At 39.1% G+C, this 23,281-nt stretch overlaps 2 protein-coding genes and 1 long non-coding RNA gene across 6 annotated transcripts; 1 reads left to right on the forward strand and 2 right to left on the reverse strand.

Annotated features, from left to right (window-relative positions):
• Positions 1–1,101: 1,101 nt before the first annotated feature.
• LOC107217141 (protein FAM136A) lies at positions 1,102–4,582 on the reverse strand. Its single transcript, XM_015654515.2, has 3 exons — positions 4,393–4,582; positions 3,770–3,910; positions 1,102–3,661 (listed from the first exon to the last, which is right to left on the reverse strand). The coding sequence occupies exons 1-3, from the start codon at positions 4,477–4,479 to the stop codon at positions 3,458–3,460; spliced, it is 432 nt and encodes a 143-aa protein (XP_015510001.1). The 5' UTR covers positions 4,480–4,582; the 3' UTR covers positions 1,102–3,457.
• LOC124294645 lies at positions 4,222–7,397 on the forward strand. 4 transcript variants are annotated; one of them, XR_006904573.1, is made up of 4 exons: positions 4,222–4,374; positions 5,614–5,892; positions 6,136–6,277; positions 6,429–7,397. It is a non-coding gene; the product is annotated as an uncharacterized LOC124294645 (long non-coding RNA). The 4 variants fall into 4 exon arrangements; XR_006904575.1 differs by having other exon boundaries at positions 5,818–5,892; XR_006904572.1 differs by lacking the exon at positions 4,222–4,374 and adding an exon at positions 4,578–4,895.
• On the reverse strand, positions 5,868–22,469 carry LOC107217151 (serum response factor). Its single transcript, XM_015654530.2, has 5 exons — positions 21,172–22,469; positions 20,055–20,306; positions 10,082–10,190; positions 6,508–6,636; positions 5,868–6,328 (listed from the first exon to the last, which is right to left on the reverse strand). Exons 1-5 carry the CDS (start codon positions 21,781–21,783, stop codon positions 6,144–6,146), a joined length of 1,287 nt encoding a protein of 428 aa, XP_015510016.1. The 5' UTR covers positions 21,784–22,469; the 3' UTR covers positions 5,868–6,143.
• Positions 22,470–23,281: the final 812 nt, after the last annotated feature.

Consider the following 23,281-nt stretch of genomic DNA (forward strand, 5'->3'; position numbering starts at 1 on the left):
ATCAATATATGCGATTATAAGTACACAGTTACACATATTTTTTAGCGCGAAGTGTAAATCAACAGGTGCGCAAATAATAGTTGATAACAATGATGAGTAAACGAACGGAATAATTTCATTTTGACATTCGGTTAAAAAGAAGAAGAAGAAGAAGAAGATGAAGAAAGAAAAAAATAAATAAATAATTCTACGCTCTGATGATAATTTTTTTTTATGAAGTGTGTGGTTTTTTTTTTTTTTTTTTTAATCTTCTCTACTGCTTTATCTTACTGTTTCGAAGTATGTAGGTATTTCTCTGTAAACTACTCAATAATCAGCGACTGGCTCGTTTATTTATTTAAAAATAGATTCATACGTTAATATATATTAATATATTAACGCGAGACGACGACTGCCGCATAGTCGGGTTAAAAAATGTACCTATGTACCGAAATAAAAAGTAAATTACTTTTCGAAACTATTTCATCATTCTCAACAATAATGTGTTATACACGTTAGTATAAATTATATTTACTTTTATTTACATCCAGGTTCGAACGATCCTCAATTTAGGAAGAGGCAAATTTTTTTTTTGTCGTTGCAAAATATTTGTCGAACCAACGAACGCAATTGTTCACACGACGTATTCGATCTATTATGATTATTATTAATATTACTATTATTATTGTTACTACTGTAATTTTGTTTTATAGAAAGTGAAGGAAAAAAAAAAAAAAAAAATGAAAATAAAAATAATAATGAAATAATAATTTTAAAAAACAACGGAAAAACAGTTGAAACGATTTGAAATTCTTAAAATCCGTAGACGAACCTCGCAATAATAAGCTCGAGAAAGTTGAGAAATTTTTACATATAGCAATAGCGGTACTACAATCCGTATTTGAAAAGGTTACGTTTTAGGTGAAAAATAAAAAATAAAAAAAAAAAAAACATAAACTAAGATTCAGAGATCGATGCGAATCTATAGAGATATGTATAGCACTTGTTATTATACGGAATTATTGTTCGTAATCGTAATACGACAGTGAAAAAAATTGGGTCCATGACAAAGAACGCGTTTTTCATTTCAGGTCGATTCTTTTTTTTTTTTTTTTCTTCCAGTACAACTTTTTTTCCACGTATAAATGTATTGTATCTCTCTTTTGTATACCGATTCTAAGCTCAGATTCAATGATATACCGATTAATTGATCAACGCTGCGGCGGGATGTTCAGATAAATAGAGACAATTAATTATTTTTTTATTTTTTTTCTTGTTCTTTTTTTCTCCAATCACAAGAACTGCAGTGCAAAGAATAATTTTTTATTACATTTGACCTCGATACAGTTACCGAGAAAAAGGTTAGCTAGTAATCGTTTATTGAAAATAAAAAAAAATAAAAAAATTTGTAAAAAATACAATGTACCGCAGCCACGATTCTAGTCAGAACACATAATTTTAACACCAATTACCAAGTATACAAGACCGTCTTATATTATCTTGAGGATGAGCATGCATTGCAATTACAATTTACACAAAACTGTACAGGAGAACGAAATAAAAGGATGGAATAAAGTAAATAAATAAATAAATAAATAAAAATAAAAAACTCAACTACTGGAAAGTTTGCGAGCGAATCGGATATATACTCGGGCTTGACTGTGCATTATACGATAGAGTATAGCGAAATATAAATAAAAAATTTAATAACAAACACGAAGATGTAGTAAAATGACATGAATTTCGGTCATAATTTTTCTTATGCAATAGCTATATTGTGAATTGAATAATGAACAGTGCTGTGCGAGATTATACGAGACCACTTCTCGAGTATTATATATATATTCGAATGATTACATTATTTTTAAATGTTTAATATACACCATCGAGATTTACATACCTACAAATATGATGAAACGTTTTACGATTGTGCGAGATCGGGAATAATTTTTTTACGACGGAAAATTTGTGCAATAAACGAAATGTTGTGTACATAGCGATTTAATGAGAATAATTTATTTGAATAGTTATGTATGCAACAATGAGAAAAAAATAATAAAGTTATTAATAAATATTATATAATATGCATTATAATATTAATAATGGTTACAACGACTGGAATCTCAATAATTTTGATAACGAAATTGGCTCCGATGCAAAACTAATAAAAAAAATTTCAAATATTATTTATAACTCGTATTCGAACGGCTGTAGTGATTAATATCAATTTTAAAGTACGCGAGTACACGAGTGAGTGAATGATTGACAAACCAAATTATTGAAAAAAGAAAAACATCTTGCCTGTAATGAGAATTATTGCAGTAATAAAATATAGTCGTCAGCTAACTGACGTTACGTTGTTTGTAAGTCGTACGGACGAAAGTTTATAATTTCATGATAATTTAAGTTAACCATCTATTATTACTAGAATTCAAAATCAGATGAGGAAAAACGCAAAAACTTGAAGACGAAAGAAAAAAGAAACAATAAACAAAATGCATACTTTGTAAGGATAAAACATTATAGTGCGTGCGAAAAATCGGAGCATGACTCGGAGAAAAATAAATGCATTTATTACTGTTTCTGCGTACCATTCACTTGAAAAACTTTTTCCCCTTCTGTTTGATATTATTTATCTGTTGTACTCAATTTTTTTGCTATTGCTAATAAGTTATTACTGTTAAATCTGACATAAAAAAGGGTTGATATCTTTACCTATTTTGCATCGCAAAGCTTGAATATAGAAAATTCTGTTGCGCTTCAGGTTCTCGCTCAGGCAATGTCGTTGAACTAGCAATTTTTACTAATTTTCGAAGTTGCTGGCTGAAGGAATAGATTCAATTCCAAGGTAGAACATGGACCAAGTTAATATGACTGCCATGGTCCGCATATAGTTCATTTTGTTTTCCTACTGTGCAATATATTGGAATAAGATCTTCTATATTTCATAAAGTTACGCTAATTATATAAATACAGATATCTAATAGTGAGGTAGATTTATTAACACGAAAAGTAGATTAACATCAACTTGTTTTATATTTCGACTGAACATCTGTGAAATATTGCAATCTGTACAGTGTTTATAAGACGTTCCATGAATTTAGATTAACATGAGAATCGCTTGAAACATTTTGAGTAGTCGGGTATCCGTTCATTTCCCCATAAGACAGTATTGTATGTACATATACACGTATATTTATAACGATGCAAACGTAAATAATAAATGAATGATCTTTCGAGTGGAGAGAAAATCTGGTGCAAAAAGACGTTGTGAAATATGAAGTTAGACGATTGTAGGTAAACTAGCAAGTAGAAGAATGCCGGTCTTTTTTTAGACCCCACATCGCCTTTGGTATTTATTTTTACTACATACCATGTACGCTTGGAAGTTGCGTACAAAGAATTACGAAAGTAATAAACTAAATGCGGTTGTTTGACAGAAAATTCCGATATTCGACTCCATCAATATCGACTTACATCATTGCTCAAATTTCGAACCAGCGAGCATTTTTTTCATAGTTTTTTCTAAAGAAGGCAACAGGTCGCAGTAGACATCTACGCATTTGGTAGCGCACTTTTCAAAGCTGTCGCTGAACTTGTTCACCTCATCCTGCGTCGGATTTGGCGACATTTGGTCTCTTATACTGTCGTTGCATTCCATAACGCATCTCTGCAGTCTTGTCTGAAATCCAATGAGGTTTATATTTAAAAAATGTGAATGGATCGAAAATCGAAACCGTTTTCGGAAAACTTTAGTCACTTGCATATTTGTGAAAATACACCTCTATACCTGAACACGTTCGAGTTCACCTTGAACATAATTTTGAGCTTTATTCAACGGTGCGCTGCAATTTTCGACGCAGTTATGAACTTTCTGCATGCTATACGTCTCGTTGTCGCAACACCTCGCTGCGCACCTGTGCATATCCCCCTGAAAAAAATTGAAAGTAAAGATATAAATATCAAATTGCTCTCTGTTGACATATCGGTGTTTTAAAATTAAATCTGAATATTGAAATCCAAAATACAAGTGAAACTTGAATGTTTGAGGCGCATGATTAGTGAAGAAACTTCTTTTAGAAGTCGATCATTTGAATTTTCCCGGTACGCATTGCCCGAAAATGTTTGCCGTTTGCCACGATGCGTCATACGGCGGAAAAGTTGTGAACTAACCCAATAGCGGTTACCTTGCAGTTACGGTAACAGCTACTTTTTTTTCACGTGTGGGCGCTCGAGGTGGGTGCCAAACTAATTTTACAGTTTATTCAATCAAAACAGAGATTACGAAGGCATCGATCAATATGCAGGGGAAATAATGCAGATAAGAAGAATCTACAAAGAAAGTGTTCTCAGGCAAACCGCGAACGAATATTGCACTTGGCGATGTGAAGAGAGGTTAGGAGTAGATTTTACCTGCATTCTACGTAAATAAGCCTTGTCAATGTCTTCGATCATGTTCGTCATCTTGTTCTCAACGCGGCGTCTCTGTTCTTCGACCATTTTCAATTGATTTAAATCGTAGAGAGTATTTAATAGGGATTTAGCCGCGGTACTTTGCCCCAAGTCTCGTCTGCAGGGTTGACGAAAAACTAAAGAACCGCCATTCTAAAGTATAGTTTGGATTGATGCTGTACGCAGCGCCACGTACCACGATTGTTTCTTGTGATTGATTGTTCATCCGGGAGATAGCGCCTTCGGAGTAAACATCTCAAGAGTTGAGAATTCAGATAAATTGAGATTTTAAGATATGCCTCAACGGTTGGTGAATTTGTTTATGCAATAGGTATGTAGTTGCTGAGCAAGTCGATTCGTCTATTCGTAGGTCAAATGGCATTGAAAACGTACATACATGCATTCATAAACGAATTCAAGGTAGAAAATGAAGAGGGTGAAGTCTTTGATTTAGCGATACAGCGGTAAGCACACTTCTATAAAAAAAAAAAATTAAAAATGATAATGATTAGATTAATCGAGTCAATCCGTTTTAATTCTTGTATTATTGATTCGTGAGAGTTTTCAACTTCAGTTCCTACCTCATTAATTCGCGGTCTTGATAAAGGGACCAATTATAAATACTTGTTTGAAGTACTTTACTATCGATTGAAAATTTTTAGATGAAATTTTTCCAATCACATTTTTTAATTGACCTTCGAATCTTGTATTCAAAAAACTAAAATTACTTTTTGAGCATATTAACTGCACTCTGCGGGATTCGGAATGCAAAAAACAGCCGCTGAAAATTCTACCCAAGTTTTCATTTCCAAGGCCGGCGAATTTTCTTCGGCGAATCATTTGGCAAATGTTTTTAATCGAGGTTTACTTACCGTGGATTATTTGCTCGTGAGAAATGCACGGTGGTTATATTAAAAATCCTGCAAACATCTATAATATATTTCTTATATAATTTTCTCATAATGAAAACTTTTGGCAACAGTGTGTATTCTCTTAGAAAAATTCTGAAATATTTAGATTTGCACAGTTTTCGGTAAGTATATTTACAGCAAGACTAACTGTATAATATACAATCGATTTATATCGCGTTCCGCAAGATTTGACTATTCAAGTACGAAATATCACTGCAAAACTGAAAATCGGCCAGATTCTTGATCAGAGTATACCTTGAAATTTAACTAGATTGATTCGTTGACCTACTTCGAGACTAAGACACGAGATACACACGAATAAGATGAAACAAAAACTGACAAGAAAGTGATTGATGATCTCTCAAAGCTCATTAAGAGAGTAAAATAAAAGTAAAACGAATACAAAGAGAATGATGATAATTGGAACACAATGATAATGGTGAATTTTGGTGAAACGTGGCGTAAAATTCCGCAGAAAAGGATATATGGGTTACGACAAGAACTGGGAAAATGAATATACAGCGATAACAATAATACCAACACAACATCGGTATACATATAATATATACACATGTATATAGTTGTTAGAAACGTACGATTCATAATAATAGTTAAAATTATTATTTATCTATAAATATAATTGCTTTGACACGAGTATATTATGAAAGTATATTTTTGTTTTCCGCGCTCCAGTAGGGATCTTACACACGTATTTAATTATCGAGCCCTAATTACTCCTTCCGGCGTTTTTAAAAAACATATTTTATTCTTTCTTTAAATGATTTGTATGAAGGTGAAAGGTCACTTCCGACTTTTCGTGAGATCCGAGGGTAGGTCAGAATGCGGCGACGATGAGGACGTCGAATCCGGTAGCGACAAAACTTTCGATGATATCGGCACCGAGAGACCCGCTGCTGTCATCGCGACGCTCAAAGGTATTGTGATGAACTGTTGACTGTTCTGTACAGAGCCCGTTGACGAAACGCCTGAAACGAGAAATATAAACGATCGATTTATATCATCGATTTTGAAATACGAATCCGCTAACGTGTTTCTACCGACGGATTTAACTTGCTTTTAAAATAGGTTTGCAGAGCCTCTTCAATCGCAAGTGGAAAACTGCAAAATCAGACTCCGGCATTCAACAAATAATAGGCAAAAATACCTGCATCCTGGGGTATTTGAACCGGTTGTCCATTTTGCCCGATACTAAGGAGAACGCCGGGGCTCGGAGAGTAGACGACATTCTGAGGCATCGGATAAATCATTCCGGATGCAAAGGGCGACATGCTACCTGAAAAATGAAGTCCTAATTACCTCCTTTCGTGAATAATTCACATTCATATATGCACGTAAATGAAATGTCGACGATTCACAGCAGATGATCGTTGTAGGTATGTACATATTCGAAAATCACGTTCGCAAGTTAACGCGCGATCTCGTCGAGAATAATGCAATACCTCCATTCAATCACGTGTCGCATAACGTGCCTGTAATCAATCCGCCCAAGGACACGACGGGGGGTTATTCTGATTCTTTGTAGTTCACGCCAGGGGCTATTTTCTTGGAATCATCAATCAATCGAGGAGAATTGGAAAATAATATCCGACCATCTTGTTACACAGTCTAGCACGATAAACTGGAGTAGGAATTATAGCATCATTGGAGAACGTGACCAAACGTCGACGAAGCCACTTTTCGAAAGTGACGAAATAAAGAGATCCGCCATTTTTTTAAACAGAAATTCGTCTCTTCAAAATGTAAACGAAATTTTTATCAATCGAGCTTGATTATATCTTTAAACGGTTACTGATACAACTTCTGCTTATATAAACAAGGACATAATTTGTTCTTATTTTGAGCCGTCATTTCACCATTTGTTGCTATATTGACCTCGAACTATTCGTGAATTTTTGAAATTTATCATCAGCGAGAGCGTAGCATTGATTAAGCACGAATGATCAAAACTTCATAGGTAACCTATACATTCGTCAAATGTTCTTCTAACCTGTACGAAATTTGAAATTTAAAAATAAAAAATTTATTTATACGGGATAGTTTACAAACGTAGAGTCTATAACAAGTAAAATCCTATACAGGTAACATTAATTGTTACATGTACATAGGCTGATATCATATCTTACATCAAAATTAAATAACTAAATAACAAAACTACGAGTGGTGGCACAATAATTACGAAACACGATTACAGCCGCACTTCGTGATATCAGACGGATAACGGTGTCTTCTAACGCGATTGTCCATTAAACGTGATGTAGTAAGCTGTAGGAACTTTGTTAACGATATTTAAAAACTGAAAATGTAGAAATGAAGCTAGCAGCCATAATTAGCAGCCAAAACAACGTTCGACGTTTTGGAAATAGAGAAATACAATTCAGTTTTATCCTCATAATTCTATAAAAGTATTGGGGGCTCAGGGTACTTCATAAAGTTTTGATTTTTGGACTTTAATACCTTATTCGAATGAACATTACAACGTTTAGCTGCCCTCGTAAAAATTTCACCTACCTATACTACGAGTTTTTACATAAATTGAAACATTTTGAATTATTTGGTAAAAAAAATTTAAATATGCATAGTTTTTCGTAGAGAATTGTTAATTTTGGTTAAAAATTGTAGACCCTTGTAGATTTTTTAAACTGAAAAATATAAATTTTCATGAAAATCTACAAGGTTTTTATGAGAAACTATGCATATAACCAATTTTTTTTGTACAAAATTGTACGAAATGCAGCATTTTCCCTAAAAGTTCGTTGAAAATCTTAGAAACAATTTTCACCAGGGTGTTAATACCGGCTGCTAACTTGAGCCTCGTAACGTTGAAAGTAAAAAAAAGATGCCCGATAATATATAGACTATGCCGCAAAATCGCACTCCTCGATTAACATAACCTATTAAAATACCTATACAGAAATGACGACAACGATAAATCAAGGAAATATGTGACGAGTAGTGTACTGTCTCGAATTGATCACAGCCTGTGCTCATCGGACTGCATAACGAGAGAAGCACAAGGAAGGTGAGGAGTACGAGGAGGATGAGGCGATGGTGGTGGATCGGTTATATTTCGCTAATTCGATCGATCGACGATCGCCGTTTAACGATTCATCAGGGGTACGTTCTCGGCGGCGGCAATGATGTCCCTCCACCTCCTCCTCCCTCGCTCCCTACAACGCATATCAGTCTTCGCATTAGTATTTATATTTATGTGCAAGCGTTGTACACCTGCGCTACCGCTTTCGACCGGATACTTCCGAGTTAGGAAGCGCGCCGCTGCTCCGTTTGGTCATGCGAGCGTACCAGACCTTAAACGGGAGTTAAAGGCATCCTCGCCCCATCATCGCGTACGCACCTCGCATAGTAAGTAGCGGCGCGTACTTTGCGCCCCCTCTCGCCCTTCCCAGACTCACCATTACAGATACACGCGCGCGCTCGCCACGCCACGACATTATACCCGTCTTCTTCTTTCTTCGTTCATTTCTTATACCTACGTCCTTCTTTCCAACATCATTTCCTCCCCCTTGCGCGACGCCCCTTCGCAGCCAACTTCGCTCGGTTGCTCCCTAGGGATATTAATATTTTACGCCGCGCATCAATCATGTGCCCCCATCTACCGATCGTGTATAACCCACGGATCAGGAAGATCCTTTAAATCCGGTATGTACAGACTTCCTCCTTATACCATTCGACCCTGTTATCTTATGATCTTCGGATTTTTATGCCTCTAGCATCGCGCTTTTATTGATTGATCGATTGACGATTTGTTAGAAATGTATGTATGCATAAGGGAGAATTGATACACGTACGTGCAACGTCTATATTACGAGCCGCCGATCCTAATGAAGTAATATCACACATACTTATATGTATATACATACATAGGTATATTCTCTGCTCATTACACGTATATGGTATATACAAATATACAAATTATCATTAGGCATGATCTTTCGCTCGATCGAGTCCCGATGTGTGGGCTGTTTGAAAACGATTTCGAAGTTCAGTTGTCCGTTGCTGCGGTCACGCGATATATATATCGCTTTGCCTACGCAGTCTACGATGCAGTTATATGATTATTTATTTCCATGTGTGTGACGTACAATTAGCGCATCGAATATAAAACCTGATTTCTTGTTCCGCAAGGTATAGATAGTTGCAAAATGCAAAAAAATCTTGAATAACAAGTATATAATATCGATCAAAGGTATCCGACACAGGTATTTCATACAGCGAAGTTCAATGAACTGTGCAAATGAAATTTAATAAAACTTTTCAACAATTTAACCAAGCTTTAACAAGATAGACATAAGTTGATTAAATTCAATGAAGCTCTGCAGCAAAACTGCAATCGAGTTTGCAGTAATTCAACGAAATTCATTTACTCCTCATGCTGGAATTCACAATTGGAACGAAGGGAATTATAATAAAGATATCCATGCAGATTTATAAAAATTTACTAAAATGACCATGTCATTTTTAACAAGGTTTTGTAAAATTGAAAGTAGTCTAGAAGAGAATTGAACTGACGATGAGTCTGAACGAGTACCCCCGATAAAACTCGGGAAAATCGGATCGTAAGCTGCGAATGTTATTAGTGTAAACATTTCTATCGGGATTTGAAGAAAGCTGTAGAAGGAAGATGAAGAAAAAAGGAATGCACACAAGCATGTAGACAGCACCGACCTAAAGGGTGAAAATGCAGTAGGTATATATATTACCAGCATGATTCTTGCCCTGCTCCTTGGCAACCCCAGGGGATTCCCCGTCGCTCGAATCCACATCGCTGTCGTTTCCGCAAACGTCGGACCTCGGTGAAGCGATGTCGTCCTGCAACAACAGAAAAGTCACGCTAGAATTTCAACCCTTACGTACCTACAATTATATAAACAAGATACGTTGTACAGTAAAATGCGTAAATGCCTTAACCTTCCGGTTAACTTGTTTTCGGCCCGAAACTATATGCGAGTTTAATTCTATATCAATTATGTAACAATAACTGGCGATACAGCTGACGTGAGAAAATGGGATGCATTATAATATAATCGCATTTTGTTTAGGACCGAAAACAAGTTAGCCGGAAGGTTAAGGTAGTTGGACAGTAATTTCGGTTTTAATTATATAATGTTTTGAGTAATTTTAAACAATCCTGTAAAGTTTTAAAGTAATGTACCGTATAGTTACTGAGGTTTTCTTATTGCAAAGTTGAGCTACTTTATATCGTGTAGATAGGGATCGGGATAAAAACTGATATTTTCTAATTGGTTGTTTTAGAACAAAATGATTAGGACAGGGAAAAGATATTGAATAAGGTAAAACGGACATTTAGGAATAATACATCAAATTTTAGTGAATTTTGTCAGTGATTTGATAATTAAAACCATAATTGAAAAAAAAAATCCGATTGTGATTTTTATTAGGTTGTACATTTTTCAACGTCGCAAGTATGGACATTACGTACGATATTGAAATTATTAGTTTTCTGCTGTTTAGATATGGTATTGCTAAAAGACTTCATTTTAAAAAACTTTTCGCGAACTTCCCCTTAAATCGTAACTGATCAGACACTTTGATTCACAAAAATAAAGGTTACAGCGAGGTAAATACCGAAGGTTCAAGCAGACTACAATACTAGGAAATCACACGACGTTGCGAAATTTATTTTCTGATTATTTTAGGAACACAGTGCTGACGATTATCCGTCGGATGGCATTACTGTCGCTACCCAACTATCTTAATAAAAAATGAAAAGCAATAACCGGCAAACACGTACAAAAAACATAGAGAAAATCAAAACAAAAACATTATACCAAGACGAAGGACGACCGGAAATGGTTTTTACCGCGATGTCGCGTCTCTACGTCTTCTTCGTATAAGGTCTGATTCCGCCGGTGCGAACCGCGGGGCCGCGAGGAAATCGCCGGCGCAGCTCGCAACCCGTTAAGAATATTTCCAGGTACCATTAAACGTCCGCCATTTTGTATAGAAACTATGGAGAAAACAATTATCGACGCGAATCGAGCGGCCGTTAGTTTTATATTATTCGTTTTTAAAGACGGAGTCTGCTGTGCATGAGACCAAACTTATTATAGGTACGTATGAATGTTTTTTATATTTTGATACCATGTATCAATGTAAGTTATTATCATAATACGTACATCGGTGCGAAGACCTATCGCAACTATACGTCTGATTAGACGTACACGTAAAGAGAACTCATGGAAAGTCTGCGGGCATACCTCCGTATCTCACCGGTTCGATACCGTAAGATGACTAATTAATTAGCTAATTGTAATTCCCCGCAGTACATTAATTGACCCGCGATTCTAACCGATCGGACAATCTTGAGGTGGCGTTCTTCAAGACACTACGTTTACATGCAGTCGTGTATATTCGACTGACACGTCAACAAACACAGCGAATTCCACGTTCGAACATTTCAATTACGAGGAACTGGGATATAATAATAGGCCTAAGGTGCTATGAATATGATGCCTGAGAAATGTCGTTTAGTTGACATTAAAGTCCGAACCAATTTTGTCCAACTACCAATCTATAGGAAGCTGAATAACTGGCGACTAAAACTTCGCACTGGGAGGTGCCTTCAATAAGAGGAGATCCGAAGTGTTTAGCTTATACTTGTATTTGAAGATTACGGTATATCTCGGAAGAATCTGTATGCGGGTACATGTGCGTCATCAACCCTGTTCTACGATTGGTTTGATTTAATCGGTTGCCCACTCTTTGGATTAAGACGTTTCGTGAAGTTATGACTCTTCAAGTTTGTCCGAAGCGATGATAAGTTATTTGAAGTCGCCCGAAGTCATCGGAACGCGGGCGAAGGTCGACGAAATAATTTCAAGTCACTTGAAGTCATGCCAAGTTATTCAAAGAGTTCCGAACTCATCAGAAGTTCTTTGAAGCCTGGTCTCGTCGGTATCTGCAAGTGTCGGGAGCCATGACTTGATTGACCGAAAATACGGTAGTTGTAATTATTGTCATAATAGCGGTGCCGTATTTTTCATACGCCAGTCAACTTGTACAGGTATAATATGCCTGCGATGTTGGTACCTACTGGTCTACTCGAGTGAAGAGTGCGCGTAAAAATGGCCGCCATATAAGGGGGATATTCCTGCACCCACTCTTTCAGCACTTTCATTATATACTTATTGCGTCTTTGGGAAACTAGTGAATACTGATACGGTCTCATTTCTTACAGGCACGTACCTACAATATTTTAACACGGTCAGCTGCGGGAGGTGTGTCATGAGTTTACATTTTTCCACGCATAATTCAACCTTTCTCGACGAGTTTAGACTGCACGGCTAATGAATCCCGCCAAATGGGCACTGGGGGAGTTTCACATACCCTGTAATTATAACGCGTACCTGTAACCTGCACGGAGTGCGTGCACCTGTGAAATAGTAATATCGCGTATACCCTACAGAGAGAACTATCGCGGCGCGTGCGAAGCGACGGCGGCGGTCAAGAAATAAAATAGGCGGTTTGTGGAGGAGGAAAAGGTATAACACACGGTTCATCGAATCTGATGGAGGGGATGCTTAGTGCCAAATCGAGACGTGAGATAATCGCGCGGGCGGAAAACGCGGAATATGTATATATTCCCAGGTACCAAGCATTGGCTGTTTCTGATGCATGTATGGGCTCGAGCCGTGTTCTTTCCTGCATCGGTTCAGGGCTCGTTATTCCTGTACGAAGGAGCATGATTTTCATCAGGCCAAGACTTCTACCATATGGTTAACCTGTCGGAGGCTACCATTGGTCGAGTAAACGTCACTTGAATATAGGAATTTGCGATTTCGCATCAGTGGCGCGCTGTTTCCGTCGATGTTATAACACCAGTATTTTCGGAATGAGCCTTCGATTTACACCACATTATTTCCAAGCGTTTGACTTTGACGTATGATCGCTGTAGGAATATACAATCTAAACTGTAAGGTACCATCTCCGTTCCGGAAGTACAACTGTAACATGTTGACATTTACTTATATTTATATTTTTTGTCTGAGCACTCGTTTACTACCCACCTACAGGTTTTGCTGTACAATTACATACATTATATGTAATATGAACTGACAAAGTGGTCAGATACGCAGTTAATAATACGCTCTTTTCCCGATCTCTCTAAACTTAGTTAATTTTGAATTCCTGCTCCTTAACAAGAATTATATAAATTTCTGCGTACACATGCAGTATCTTTCCGTAAGTCGCTGGTTGTCTCACGAACCGCGCTATAAAAATGATGTGTGCGAATCAAACTACATAAGCGTGAGATCCAGACGACCATCTATCCCGGGTTTTCTTCACGGCGCGGTGGACAGAAAAAGAGGACAGATATATATGTATATATGAGTTACGTCGATGGTGTTTCGGTGGGAAGTTTATCTCTCTCAAGTGGCACCCGAGGTCCTGTCACGTTGGCAATTGGCATACTTATAAATCTTGCAAATCATCTTTCATATTTACACGTTTATTTTTATCCCTTCTATTTACTCATAGTTTTTCCAATTGGTTGACACCATTTTCAATAACGTATCACCTAAATTGGACCTTCCGATCTCGGTTTATATCAAATTCACCCTTTCATCGACGGCCGTAACGAATGCCTGCGGTAGCTCGCGTGCAGTTTCACTGAAATTTCTTTGCAGTATACAGTGCGCGTGCATACCTCCGTAAGTATAGATGTAACACATAAATGAGCATGAACAATTGAAGATGTATAAACGCATGCACGAGTCTCGGTCTGTGATTGAGAGTATGGGTGTAACGGTGGACGAGGTGTACGTGGTGTAGAGGCACATGATCGTGGTTCGGTAGGGGAAAGATGCGTGCCTCGGCGCTCCTTATATGGCCATCGCGGCTCAACTCGACGGGCACCTACGGGAGCCCGTGCCCGGTTGTAGACGTGATATCGCGCGTCAAATTTACAAAATCACCTGCGCGCCTCTTCTTCTCGATCGGGGCTTCCTCTTTTCTCCCTTCCATCTCTGTCCGCTCCCCTCTATATCTTTCTCTTACTCTATCGCTCGTATATCTCTTTTATTCGCATGATATACCTCGCAGACGCGGCGTTACAAATGTTATACCTATATGCCATCGCACTGAGCGGAAAAAACTCGGCCACGCCTCCTCTCTTCCTTATCTCGTCTCTTTTTCTCTCCACGTGATTACATACGTACATATGTATATGTATATATTTGATATTCAAAAAAAACCCCTCTACCCGTTCTCTTCATCCTCCAGATTACCTGGTATGTTATACCTGTAAACGAGGTGAGAAACGATTATATTGTCGCGTTAGTACCAACGATTATCCCGGGTAACCGGTCGACCAGACGATCTCATCTCTTCCTCTGCTTATATCTCTTTCTACGAAGAGAGCATGATTCCTTGTCGACTTCGCGAAGAGAATTGTTGAGAAAGAGAGGAAGCCATGTACCTAATGACGACCCATCGACAAATGATGACATCGTCAATTAATCGTGTCAACATTGTTTTCGTAAAAATATAACAGGTACTTGCATAAATTGCAATTGAAATTGAAAGCATACCCAGAGTCGCGTGTAACAAACAGTAGACTAATCAAAACTCATCGTAAAGTACAAAGGCTATAATTCAGTTTCGAAAAACTCCATCGTAAGGTAAGAAATTTTTAGAACTACGGTGTTTCTTTCGTGGAATTCCGCACGTGCAGCCAGTGGCAATGCGGTGTTCATACTCCAACTGAACGCCACTTTCATCTTTCTGTCACTCTGCAGAAGTTCAAGCAGATTGAAGTTTCTCACTTGTCTTGACAGGCCGCTTTTACTTCTGTCCATTCCTATGCCATTCAATTTTGCACTGTTTTGCGTTAAAATTAGGTTTCAGAAAGTTTTTAGATTCCGGAGAATATTGTCGAGATGGGGAGTGGAATCACTCGACGTCGATGAGGTGTAAAATGACAGTATTATCAAAGACCAACCGAAAAAATAATTGACCGCCAAAGCCAATGCAGCAGTATTGAAAGCTCATTGCCAACCCCCGCAGACGGCAGAAAGACGGTTATAAACAGGACGGGAGAGTCGCACGGATCTCAGACCGGATGAAGGGTTCGTTACGGACGAGGTTCGACGAAGAGCTGAATGCGAAAGGGAGCACAACACGACCTAACCTCACCGAACATCAAGGTTCATAGAAGATCTCGTGGGGTGAGATAACCCCGGTTCGCGGTAATAGGTTTTTAACCTTACAGCTGACGAGGAACAGCAAGATTCGCCGATATTACGCATAGACTATGCGATAATAAGTAGAGAGCAAAAAGCATGGAGAAAACAAAATTTGCAAGAACTTAAGGGTTCACTCACTGCCATGCTACATCGCTACCTCATTTTCTCCGCACCAATTCGAACGAGTTTCCGAGGTCTGTGTAAACGAAAGCGTTGCAGGCGATATGACACCCGTCGAACGATTGAGAGGTGCAATGGTGGATTTATCGCAACAGGTGGCCGAGTAAACTCGCACGGCCTTTTCTCGCGTCTAATTAGCGATAGCGGGATTACATTTTCCAGGAAAAACTCCCAGCTCACGCGTTCCAGTTCCATTCCTTCGTCTCTCCGCTTCCCCACCGACCTGAAGTAATTCTTCCGTCCTACAGGGTGGCGATAGACGCTACATACGCGATTTCAACAATCGCCCTCCATCTTTTATATCATTTTTCACCTCTCTTGGCTGTTTGCAATTATTAAAAAGCCACAGGGCTTCTCAATTTTAAAAAATCTTCCGGGAGAAGTGGCACGAATTTATTGAAACTTAACGAACAGTACGTGCGTCTCCGCAAAAGAAGATCCATTCCGCCCTGGAGCTACTGTCTCCTTCCCGCCTCGCTTCGACTCTTTATGTGTACCTCTTTGCCTCTATATAAGGTGTGTCAAGTTGTCTTTGACAAAGGCCTCCTTGCCGTATATGGAGGGCAGGTTCTCGATCGCTCCAGCTACTGCACCATCGACCGGTCGCACCTGGTGCACCAGAAGCCATCCGCAGCGCTACCGTACCGCGCTATTCAATTATTTCCTTTGCCTCAGATTTATAATGATTAGACACATGGGTGCGACCATTATAGACTAGACGTTAAGAATATATATATGTATAATCCGTAAGATGGCCACGTCATTTGTGGTTAAAGCAGCGGCAGCTGCCGCTTCCGCGGTGAGACACACTCGACGGAGATAAAAAATCTTTTTTTATACGCAAGTCACTTTAATGAATATTGCGCCTCGGTCCGTAGAGGATAGTTTTCCATCAAAAAGGACAGCGTATATCGTACGACTGACTGCGAACGCGATAATGACAGACGTGTTAACGGTTTATAATTACTTTACAACTCCGTGTATAAAACTGCTGATCGATAGAGCGTTGGATAGATACGACTCATTGATAGCCCGAGGGCCGACTCGACGGCAGCCAAGAGTCGCGTGCGAGTCGATTAACATGGCTCGGTGGTTTTCTTTCATGGTGAAATTAATCAAATCTCAGAGTACCCAATTATTTATAGGCGTAAAATTGCACGCACGCGATATGTTTCTTATTTTGCACAGTATTCGATTATTATACCTCTCGCAAAAATCGAGTTAAACAGTGGATTGCCTTCCAAATTGGGAGAGAAAAAAAAAAACAACACAAAACGATCATCCAACGAGAAAAAATGAAACACACTGCATAGTGTAAAACTAAGCGAGAAACCGTTTAGTAGGATAGGGGGTAAGGTATACTTGTGAGATTTACCTACCGAAACGATCGCCTTCGATCTCATACACAATACTATATACTATATAGTATGTATGTATATTTCTCTTTTTACTTGCCGCACGTGTGTAGTCAGGGAATAATGTATTTCGGTTTGATTCACTCAAGTTTTTGATTATACAAATATACAAAACGCACATGCACAATTGCACATATCACAAGAGAAGTGCCTCTACGTGTGTGTATATATATATACATATATACACACACGCGCGCGCACACACACACACACACATATATATATAAATAAATATCGACGGATGATAAGAAGGATAGAAAAAAAAAATAAAAATGGAAAAGAATTTTCAAAACAAAAAACTGCAAAAACAGAATAAAATATTAAAAATAAAAAATAGTAATAATATTATTAATAATAATAATAACCATAATAATAATAATCGTAATAAAAAATTAAATTAATGAAACATAAAAACTAATTACTAATAATACACATGCCACTCTACAACAACACATTACAACAAACATCAACGATACTATTTACTCAATTTATTGCAATTGAATCCTGGCGGGGCTCACGGATCTTGTATTTTCTTTATTTTCCGACAAATGTAAGTACTATAATTCTCTGTTTCGATTTAGTAATAATTTAATTGAATGTTATTGGATGTAACTATCGATGTTGTCGATCGACGCCCTGTTCGTGTTTAGAAAAAATTGTGTCAACAAAGAGAGCACCGACGAGCACGTAGGGCTTGATTGTTTTTCTTGTTTCTGTTTTCAGTTTATCTTTTTACCGTATTCATCTGGCAAATATACAACTCGATATTATTAACAAATTCGCCTAAAAATTATTTAACAGCACCGGATTAATTGTTTGGCGATTGACGATTGTCCTCATGCTATAACACGATTCTATACGAGCAATACTGAAGGAAATATCGACTGTCTTTTGATTATTTTTGTATTTATATTTATAGTTTTGTTTTCTTGCCTCTTTTCCAATTCTCACTCGTTTTCTTCAGATTTTCTGAATATAAAATATACCTCACGGTATAACCGTTGAATCGTCATATTTGAACGATATACTTGTCACATATGATTTTTTAAATTATATTTAAAACGACTAAAGAAGTATATCCGCCGATTCTCGACGGTGTCCGTAATAATCGGCTGATAAAATATATATACAACTTTGTTCAATAAATATACTATAAATTATTATTATTATTACTTTCTTTTTTGTTCATTTTTTTTTTTCATTTTTTATCCTTTAAATGCAAAAGCGTTCGTTCACTATGTCAGGTTTCACGAAAGTTCAACGAGTCACACGTATATATATAAATATATATTCATTGATATAGATCTTTTTTTTTAAAACGAAATCGAGCCTGTCTAATTCGTATAAACATTTGCTTCAATACAAAAAAAAAAAAAAAACAACTTAACGCTCGCGAGACGAGGGTCTTTGGACAGATAATTGAATAGCTAAGATATAGGTACCCGTTCAAGCAACGCAACCAAAACAGAACAGCAATCCCGAGCGTGCATTGCAGATCCCGATATCCCCTAGAGATTTTTCTTATTCCCAAGCTCGTCGACGGTATAATTATTCATATGAAATTCTTTCATAGAAATAAAACAAAAACGAAACATCACCTACGCAAAATAACGTAAGCCAAGTTTTTAAGTAGAAGAAAATAAAATCAAATCAAACAATTATACGAGACGAAATTGTGTACGCGGATTTTGGGGATAAACGTTCGTCGGGACAAACGCCAACTGGATATTTCTAGTCATGTCATACTTATCGGTAAGTAGGAAAACTTTCGCTGTACGTGATTATTGGAAAATATTATTGAAATACTAGCATAACTACGAATGCGTTTGATCGTTTTTAAAATGATCCAAGTTTAACTTAGAAATTTTTTTAACACGATCAAGTATTTGCAACTCATGCTTGAGCAAAAATTGTATAATTTTGAACGAAAGAATTTTAGCTGTGCTAACCGCAAGCTCAGCTGATACAATAAACAGCGACCATAAATTTGATTTTGAAGATCTGGAGAGTTTCAAGTATGCAAAAGGTATCACAGGTTTGACGTTCTAAATTTCGGTGAAAGATTTTGAAACGAGGCGACTCAAGTTGACATCATAAAAACATGACATCAGACGATCTAATAATTGATACCCTTGCACAATTCGAGTATTACAATTGTACCTGGACGGGACTTGAATTTGAAGAATACTGGAAAAGACTAGAATTAATTAAAGATAACTAGTATTTGATATATTTTCTAAAACGTAGTAGCCTGGATTGTAATGAAAAACACGAGGAAAACAAAGAGAAAAAAACAGATGCAACTTGACTAATTAATTATCCATTTTACACCCAAGCCAAGCAAAGAAAGTTTGTACCATACGCACGAAAGATATCATACGTATCGAATGATCAGCTAACTACGAAGCCTGAACAAGTCTAATATAAAAATCTTTCAACCGACTACACTGAAAGTAGCATGATATGGCTGAGTGTGGAGTGAACAAAAAGGTGAGTTTTGAAATGCGTATCATACCTCCGTGAGTCTAGATAAAATTTTTGAGCTTCCAGAGTTTTCGGGTAAACCCCAAACTTTTGAATAACCAGAAGGCGTTTGTCTGTTCTCTCAACTACCGCTGCGGATGAGAATGCGACATGTGCGGATGGTAGGTTGCGTGGGGTGGCAGGGGGGACGGACAGGACTGTTGGTATGGGCCAGCAGCAAGCATAGGTCCAGGACTAGAGCACGGTACAAGATGGGAGGGTGAATTTTGTGGGTGGTGGGTAGCTAAAAGGTGATGTTGATGGGGCGCGGGCGCATGCGGTGGTGCGGCGTAGCCAGGGTGCGGTTGGAGAGCCCCGCCATGCGGCGGGCCGTACACCAGTTGCCTTACTTTCTGCTCCTCATCAGCAATGTTGTAGGTCAGTTCAGTCTCCTCGAAGCCGGTAGCAGACATCCGCTGGTCCCCTGTCGATCCGGAGGATGGAGGATCCGGGCTGTTCAGGCAGGTCTGAATCAGAGCTTTACCAGCCTCGCTAGTTATCATCGGCTGCAACTTTCTCGTGGCAAATGTATAGACATGGCCCGTCTCGCTGGCCACTAGTAACATCACCTGAGTTCCCGTCAGAGTTGACAGTTCATAGGCCTGGAAATATTTATCGCTAGGTCAGCCCATGTTCTTCATTTTGTCTTTACGTTACTCTCAATTGTGCATATAGTTATATAATTATTGTACGTTCAGATGCATTTTACTTTAGATTTGTCCTTTTTTAGATATTTCATATTCACGGTTTTGTAATGTACGCATCAATTTTCCACAGAGAATTAGTTGTATCGTGTAATGATAGAAAAAAAATCTTGCTGCAATGGGTAGTCGGAGGATTGAAAAAGAAAAAGAAAGCGTAGCCAGCGTACCTCCGAAAGTCTAACGACGGTGCCTGAATCTCAGGTTTCTTATACTTTGCTTATATTCTGCACGATAAGCTGTACGCATTTAAAAGTTTTAGGTAGATAAAGACTTTTAGGTAAAGACTAAGATTAAAAGAATTTTGAAGAGTTTGTTTATTCCTCTGAGTTGAGATGACGAAAGTGAAGAAGGTTCGCTGAATTATCAAGTGCTCGGCTCAATGATTTATTCCCGTGGTCTGTGACATCAGTATTTTTAGCCATTGGATTGATATAGGCAAGGGTAATTCATTCTCCTCCCCCTCTCTCTCTTTTTTCTCCTATTAGTAAGGTGCTATCGACGAACGACAAGCAAGTCAAGCCAAGACTCTCGTTGGAATATTAATGAAAAATGTGATCAGGCATCGGTTTCTCATTATTTGCGTTATTAGTAAGTTTCTCTTCGGCCTGGCGATAATTGTAATATAGTGTTGTTAGTGGTAGTGGTAGTTGCTCCGAAGATGAGTCGAAGGTGTCAGTAGGAAAGACGGAGAGGATGATATCTGGATCATTGAAAAATCGTTCGACGACGAGCGTGCGTGCGAACAAGCAAGGTAAATACGAACCTTTTTCATAATTCCAGTTTTTCGTTTCGAGAAAGTGGTATAACGGCGCAACTTATTGTCGATATATTCCATCTTAATTTTGACACGCCCCTTGGTTTTCTTCCCGTTAGACGGGGGTGATTTTTTCGGTTGGCTAAGCGACGCAAAAGTGTCGTCCAAATTGTCCGGGACACAGTCACCACCACTAACGTTGATCACGTTGATACCACCGCCTCCGCCTCCCCCAGGACCACCCTGAGACGTCGTCATCGAGCGACCCGTTACGATCGAGTCCTGATGATCGTAGCACATGTCGGACGAGGTTCTCTTGTGCGCCGAGCGAGGCATGCTGCACGCTGACGCGCCTCCTGACAGCATGCCGCCTCCCCCTCCTCCGCCCCCTCGGCCACCGCCTCCGCCGCCGCCCCCACCGCCTCCGTGGGAATTGAGCGAAGCGAGAGATGCCGACATGCCGCGGCTGCCTTGCGGTGGCTGCGACTGCGGCGGATGCGCGGTGTGAGTTGCGTAAAGTTCGTTGCCGGTGTCGCCGCTCAACATCCCCATGCTGTACCCGAGGTTTGCAAATCTCTGGGAATCCCGAGCGCCTCCACCGCTTCCTGTAGGATTATCCATAACTGATGAGGCGCATCAATGCGTCGAAGCGTTTTCTCCTCTCGCTCTTCTTTACCCTTCTCGAGAGCTCCTATTTTATTCGGTAATTTTCTTGCTTTTGTTTGTTCGTTATTTGGTTTCAATTATGCGGAGCTTCCGCGGAGCTGATTGGCTCTAGAGCGCGTGCGCTACCGATGGCGCGACGTTCAACTGTGAAAACTTTGACAAGAATCGGCGACGTCGCACCACCACTCTACTACCACCACCACTGCCTCCGCTGCTTTTGTCACTTCCACGTACGTGATTTTCTTTTGTTTTTCTTATTCCTTGTGATTTTTTTTCTACCGTTTCTTCTTCAGTTTCTTCCTCCTCCTCTTCTTCTTCTTCTTCCTCTTCGCCGTCACCGTCGTCGCCGCTGTTGTTGTCGTCGACGTAGCACGTGGAACGATTCATGTAGCAGGGGACCGCGTGACCGCGCGCGCTACGATCGCCCGCAACTTTTATTGACACACGACGCGTTGCTGCGCACGTGTTGGGTGTGTCTGTCACACGCGTATAGGTGTAAACTAATGTAGCGTTGTGTTATCAAGAGCCAGTCTATGTAACGTAACGCAACGCAGCGTGACGCGGGACGCAGCGTAACGTAGCGTAACGAACCGAGCGAGGCGCCCGTCTCGCAGTGACTGCGAGCGCGCTGCGGTCTCGTTCGTAACCTGACCTACGTGAGCGCGCGTGTCTCGACCGCGGCACGCAGTTTTCCCCCCCCACCTGCCGCTGGGCCGAACTCGCGCCGTCGCAAAGTAGTACCCGGTACCTAGACCGGGCTAACCAGCCGGAATTTCGCGACGAATTTACACTTGTAATTTAACCGAGGTACTCGAAATTACCAATACTGGGAAATTTTTCACCCCTACCTATGTTCCGCCGCCAAAAATCGCAGTCGCGTGAAGACCGACGCGGAGCAATACACAGCGAGCTGGAGAGGGTGTCCCCTGCTGCCATATTTAGAAGTCGACGTTACCATATTAGGTAAAGTTCGCCTAATATGGTGAACGGAGGTGGTCCTTCCTTACTTTTCGAATAGACATTGCGCGGCATCTATATACCTTGCATACTATCGGGCCAGCTGACGGCTCGCGACGTCGTTTACCCCCCGTTTAGGGTCGCCCGTGTTTTGTACACTCTGTTTGCACATTATCGTATCGTTTCATGCTCATTGTATGGCATATATTAATATTGACAGATGTTTTTAATTTTTTTTTTCGACTATAATAAAGGAGCTGGACAAGACTGCGAGATTCGTTAATTATTATCGTTATTATTTTTAATAGATGAAAACAAAAAGAGTTACCAGGATAAAATTGTCAGAAAAATCACAATTTCAACCTATTGTTAAGAAATAAAAATCAGTGCTTGAATCTCGTTGTTACGAATGATTGATATCATTTTTTGACGACCATCGAAACTTGTTCTATTATTTATAGTACATACAATTATAATACGTAGCATGCGCGGGTTC

The sequence above is a fragment of the Neodiprion lecontei genome, chromosome 5, assembly GCF_021901455.1.
Source record: "Neodiprion lecontei isolate iyNeoLeco1 chromosome 5, iyNeoLeco1.1, whole genome shotgun sequence".
Taxonomy (NCBI): domain Eukaryota; kingdom Metazoa; phylum Arthropoda; class Insecta; order Hymenoptera; family Diprionidae; genus Neodiprion; species Neodiprion lecontei.

Excerpts from the sequence above, each read along its gene's own strand:
- LOC107217141 (XM_015654515.2), bottom strand. The coding sequence starts at position 4,479 with ATGGTCGAAGAACAGAGACGCCGCGTTGAGAACAAGATGACGAACATG. Across the intron at positions 3,911-4,392 it reads CTTATTTACGTAGAATGCAG|GGGGATATGCACAGGTGCGC; the intron begins GTAAAATCTACT and ends AATTTTTTTCAG. Across the intron at positions 3,662-3,769 it reads GTGAACTCGAACGTGTTCAG|ACAAGACTGCAGAGATGCGT; the intron begins GTATAGAGGTGT and ends ATTGGATTTCAG.
- LOC107217151 (XM_015654530.2), bottom strand. The coding sequence starts at position 21,783 with ATGGATAATCCTACAGGAAGCGGTGGAGGCGCTCGGGATTCCCAGAGA. Across the intron at positions 20,307-21,171 it reads AAACTGGAATTATGAAAAAG|GCCTATGAACTGTCAACTCT; the intron begins GTTCGTATTTAC and ends AAATATTTCCAG. Across the intron at positions 6,637-10,081 it reads GCAGGGCAAGAATCATGCTG|GTAGCATGTCGCCCTTTGCA; the intron begins GTAATATATATA and ends TTCATTTTTCAG.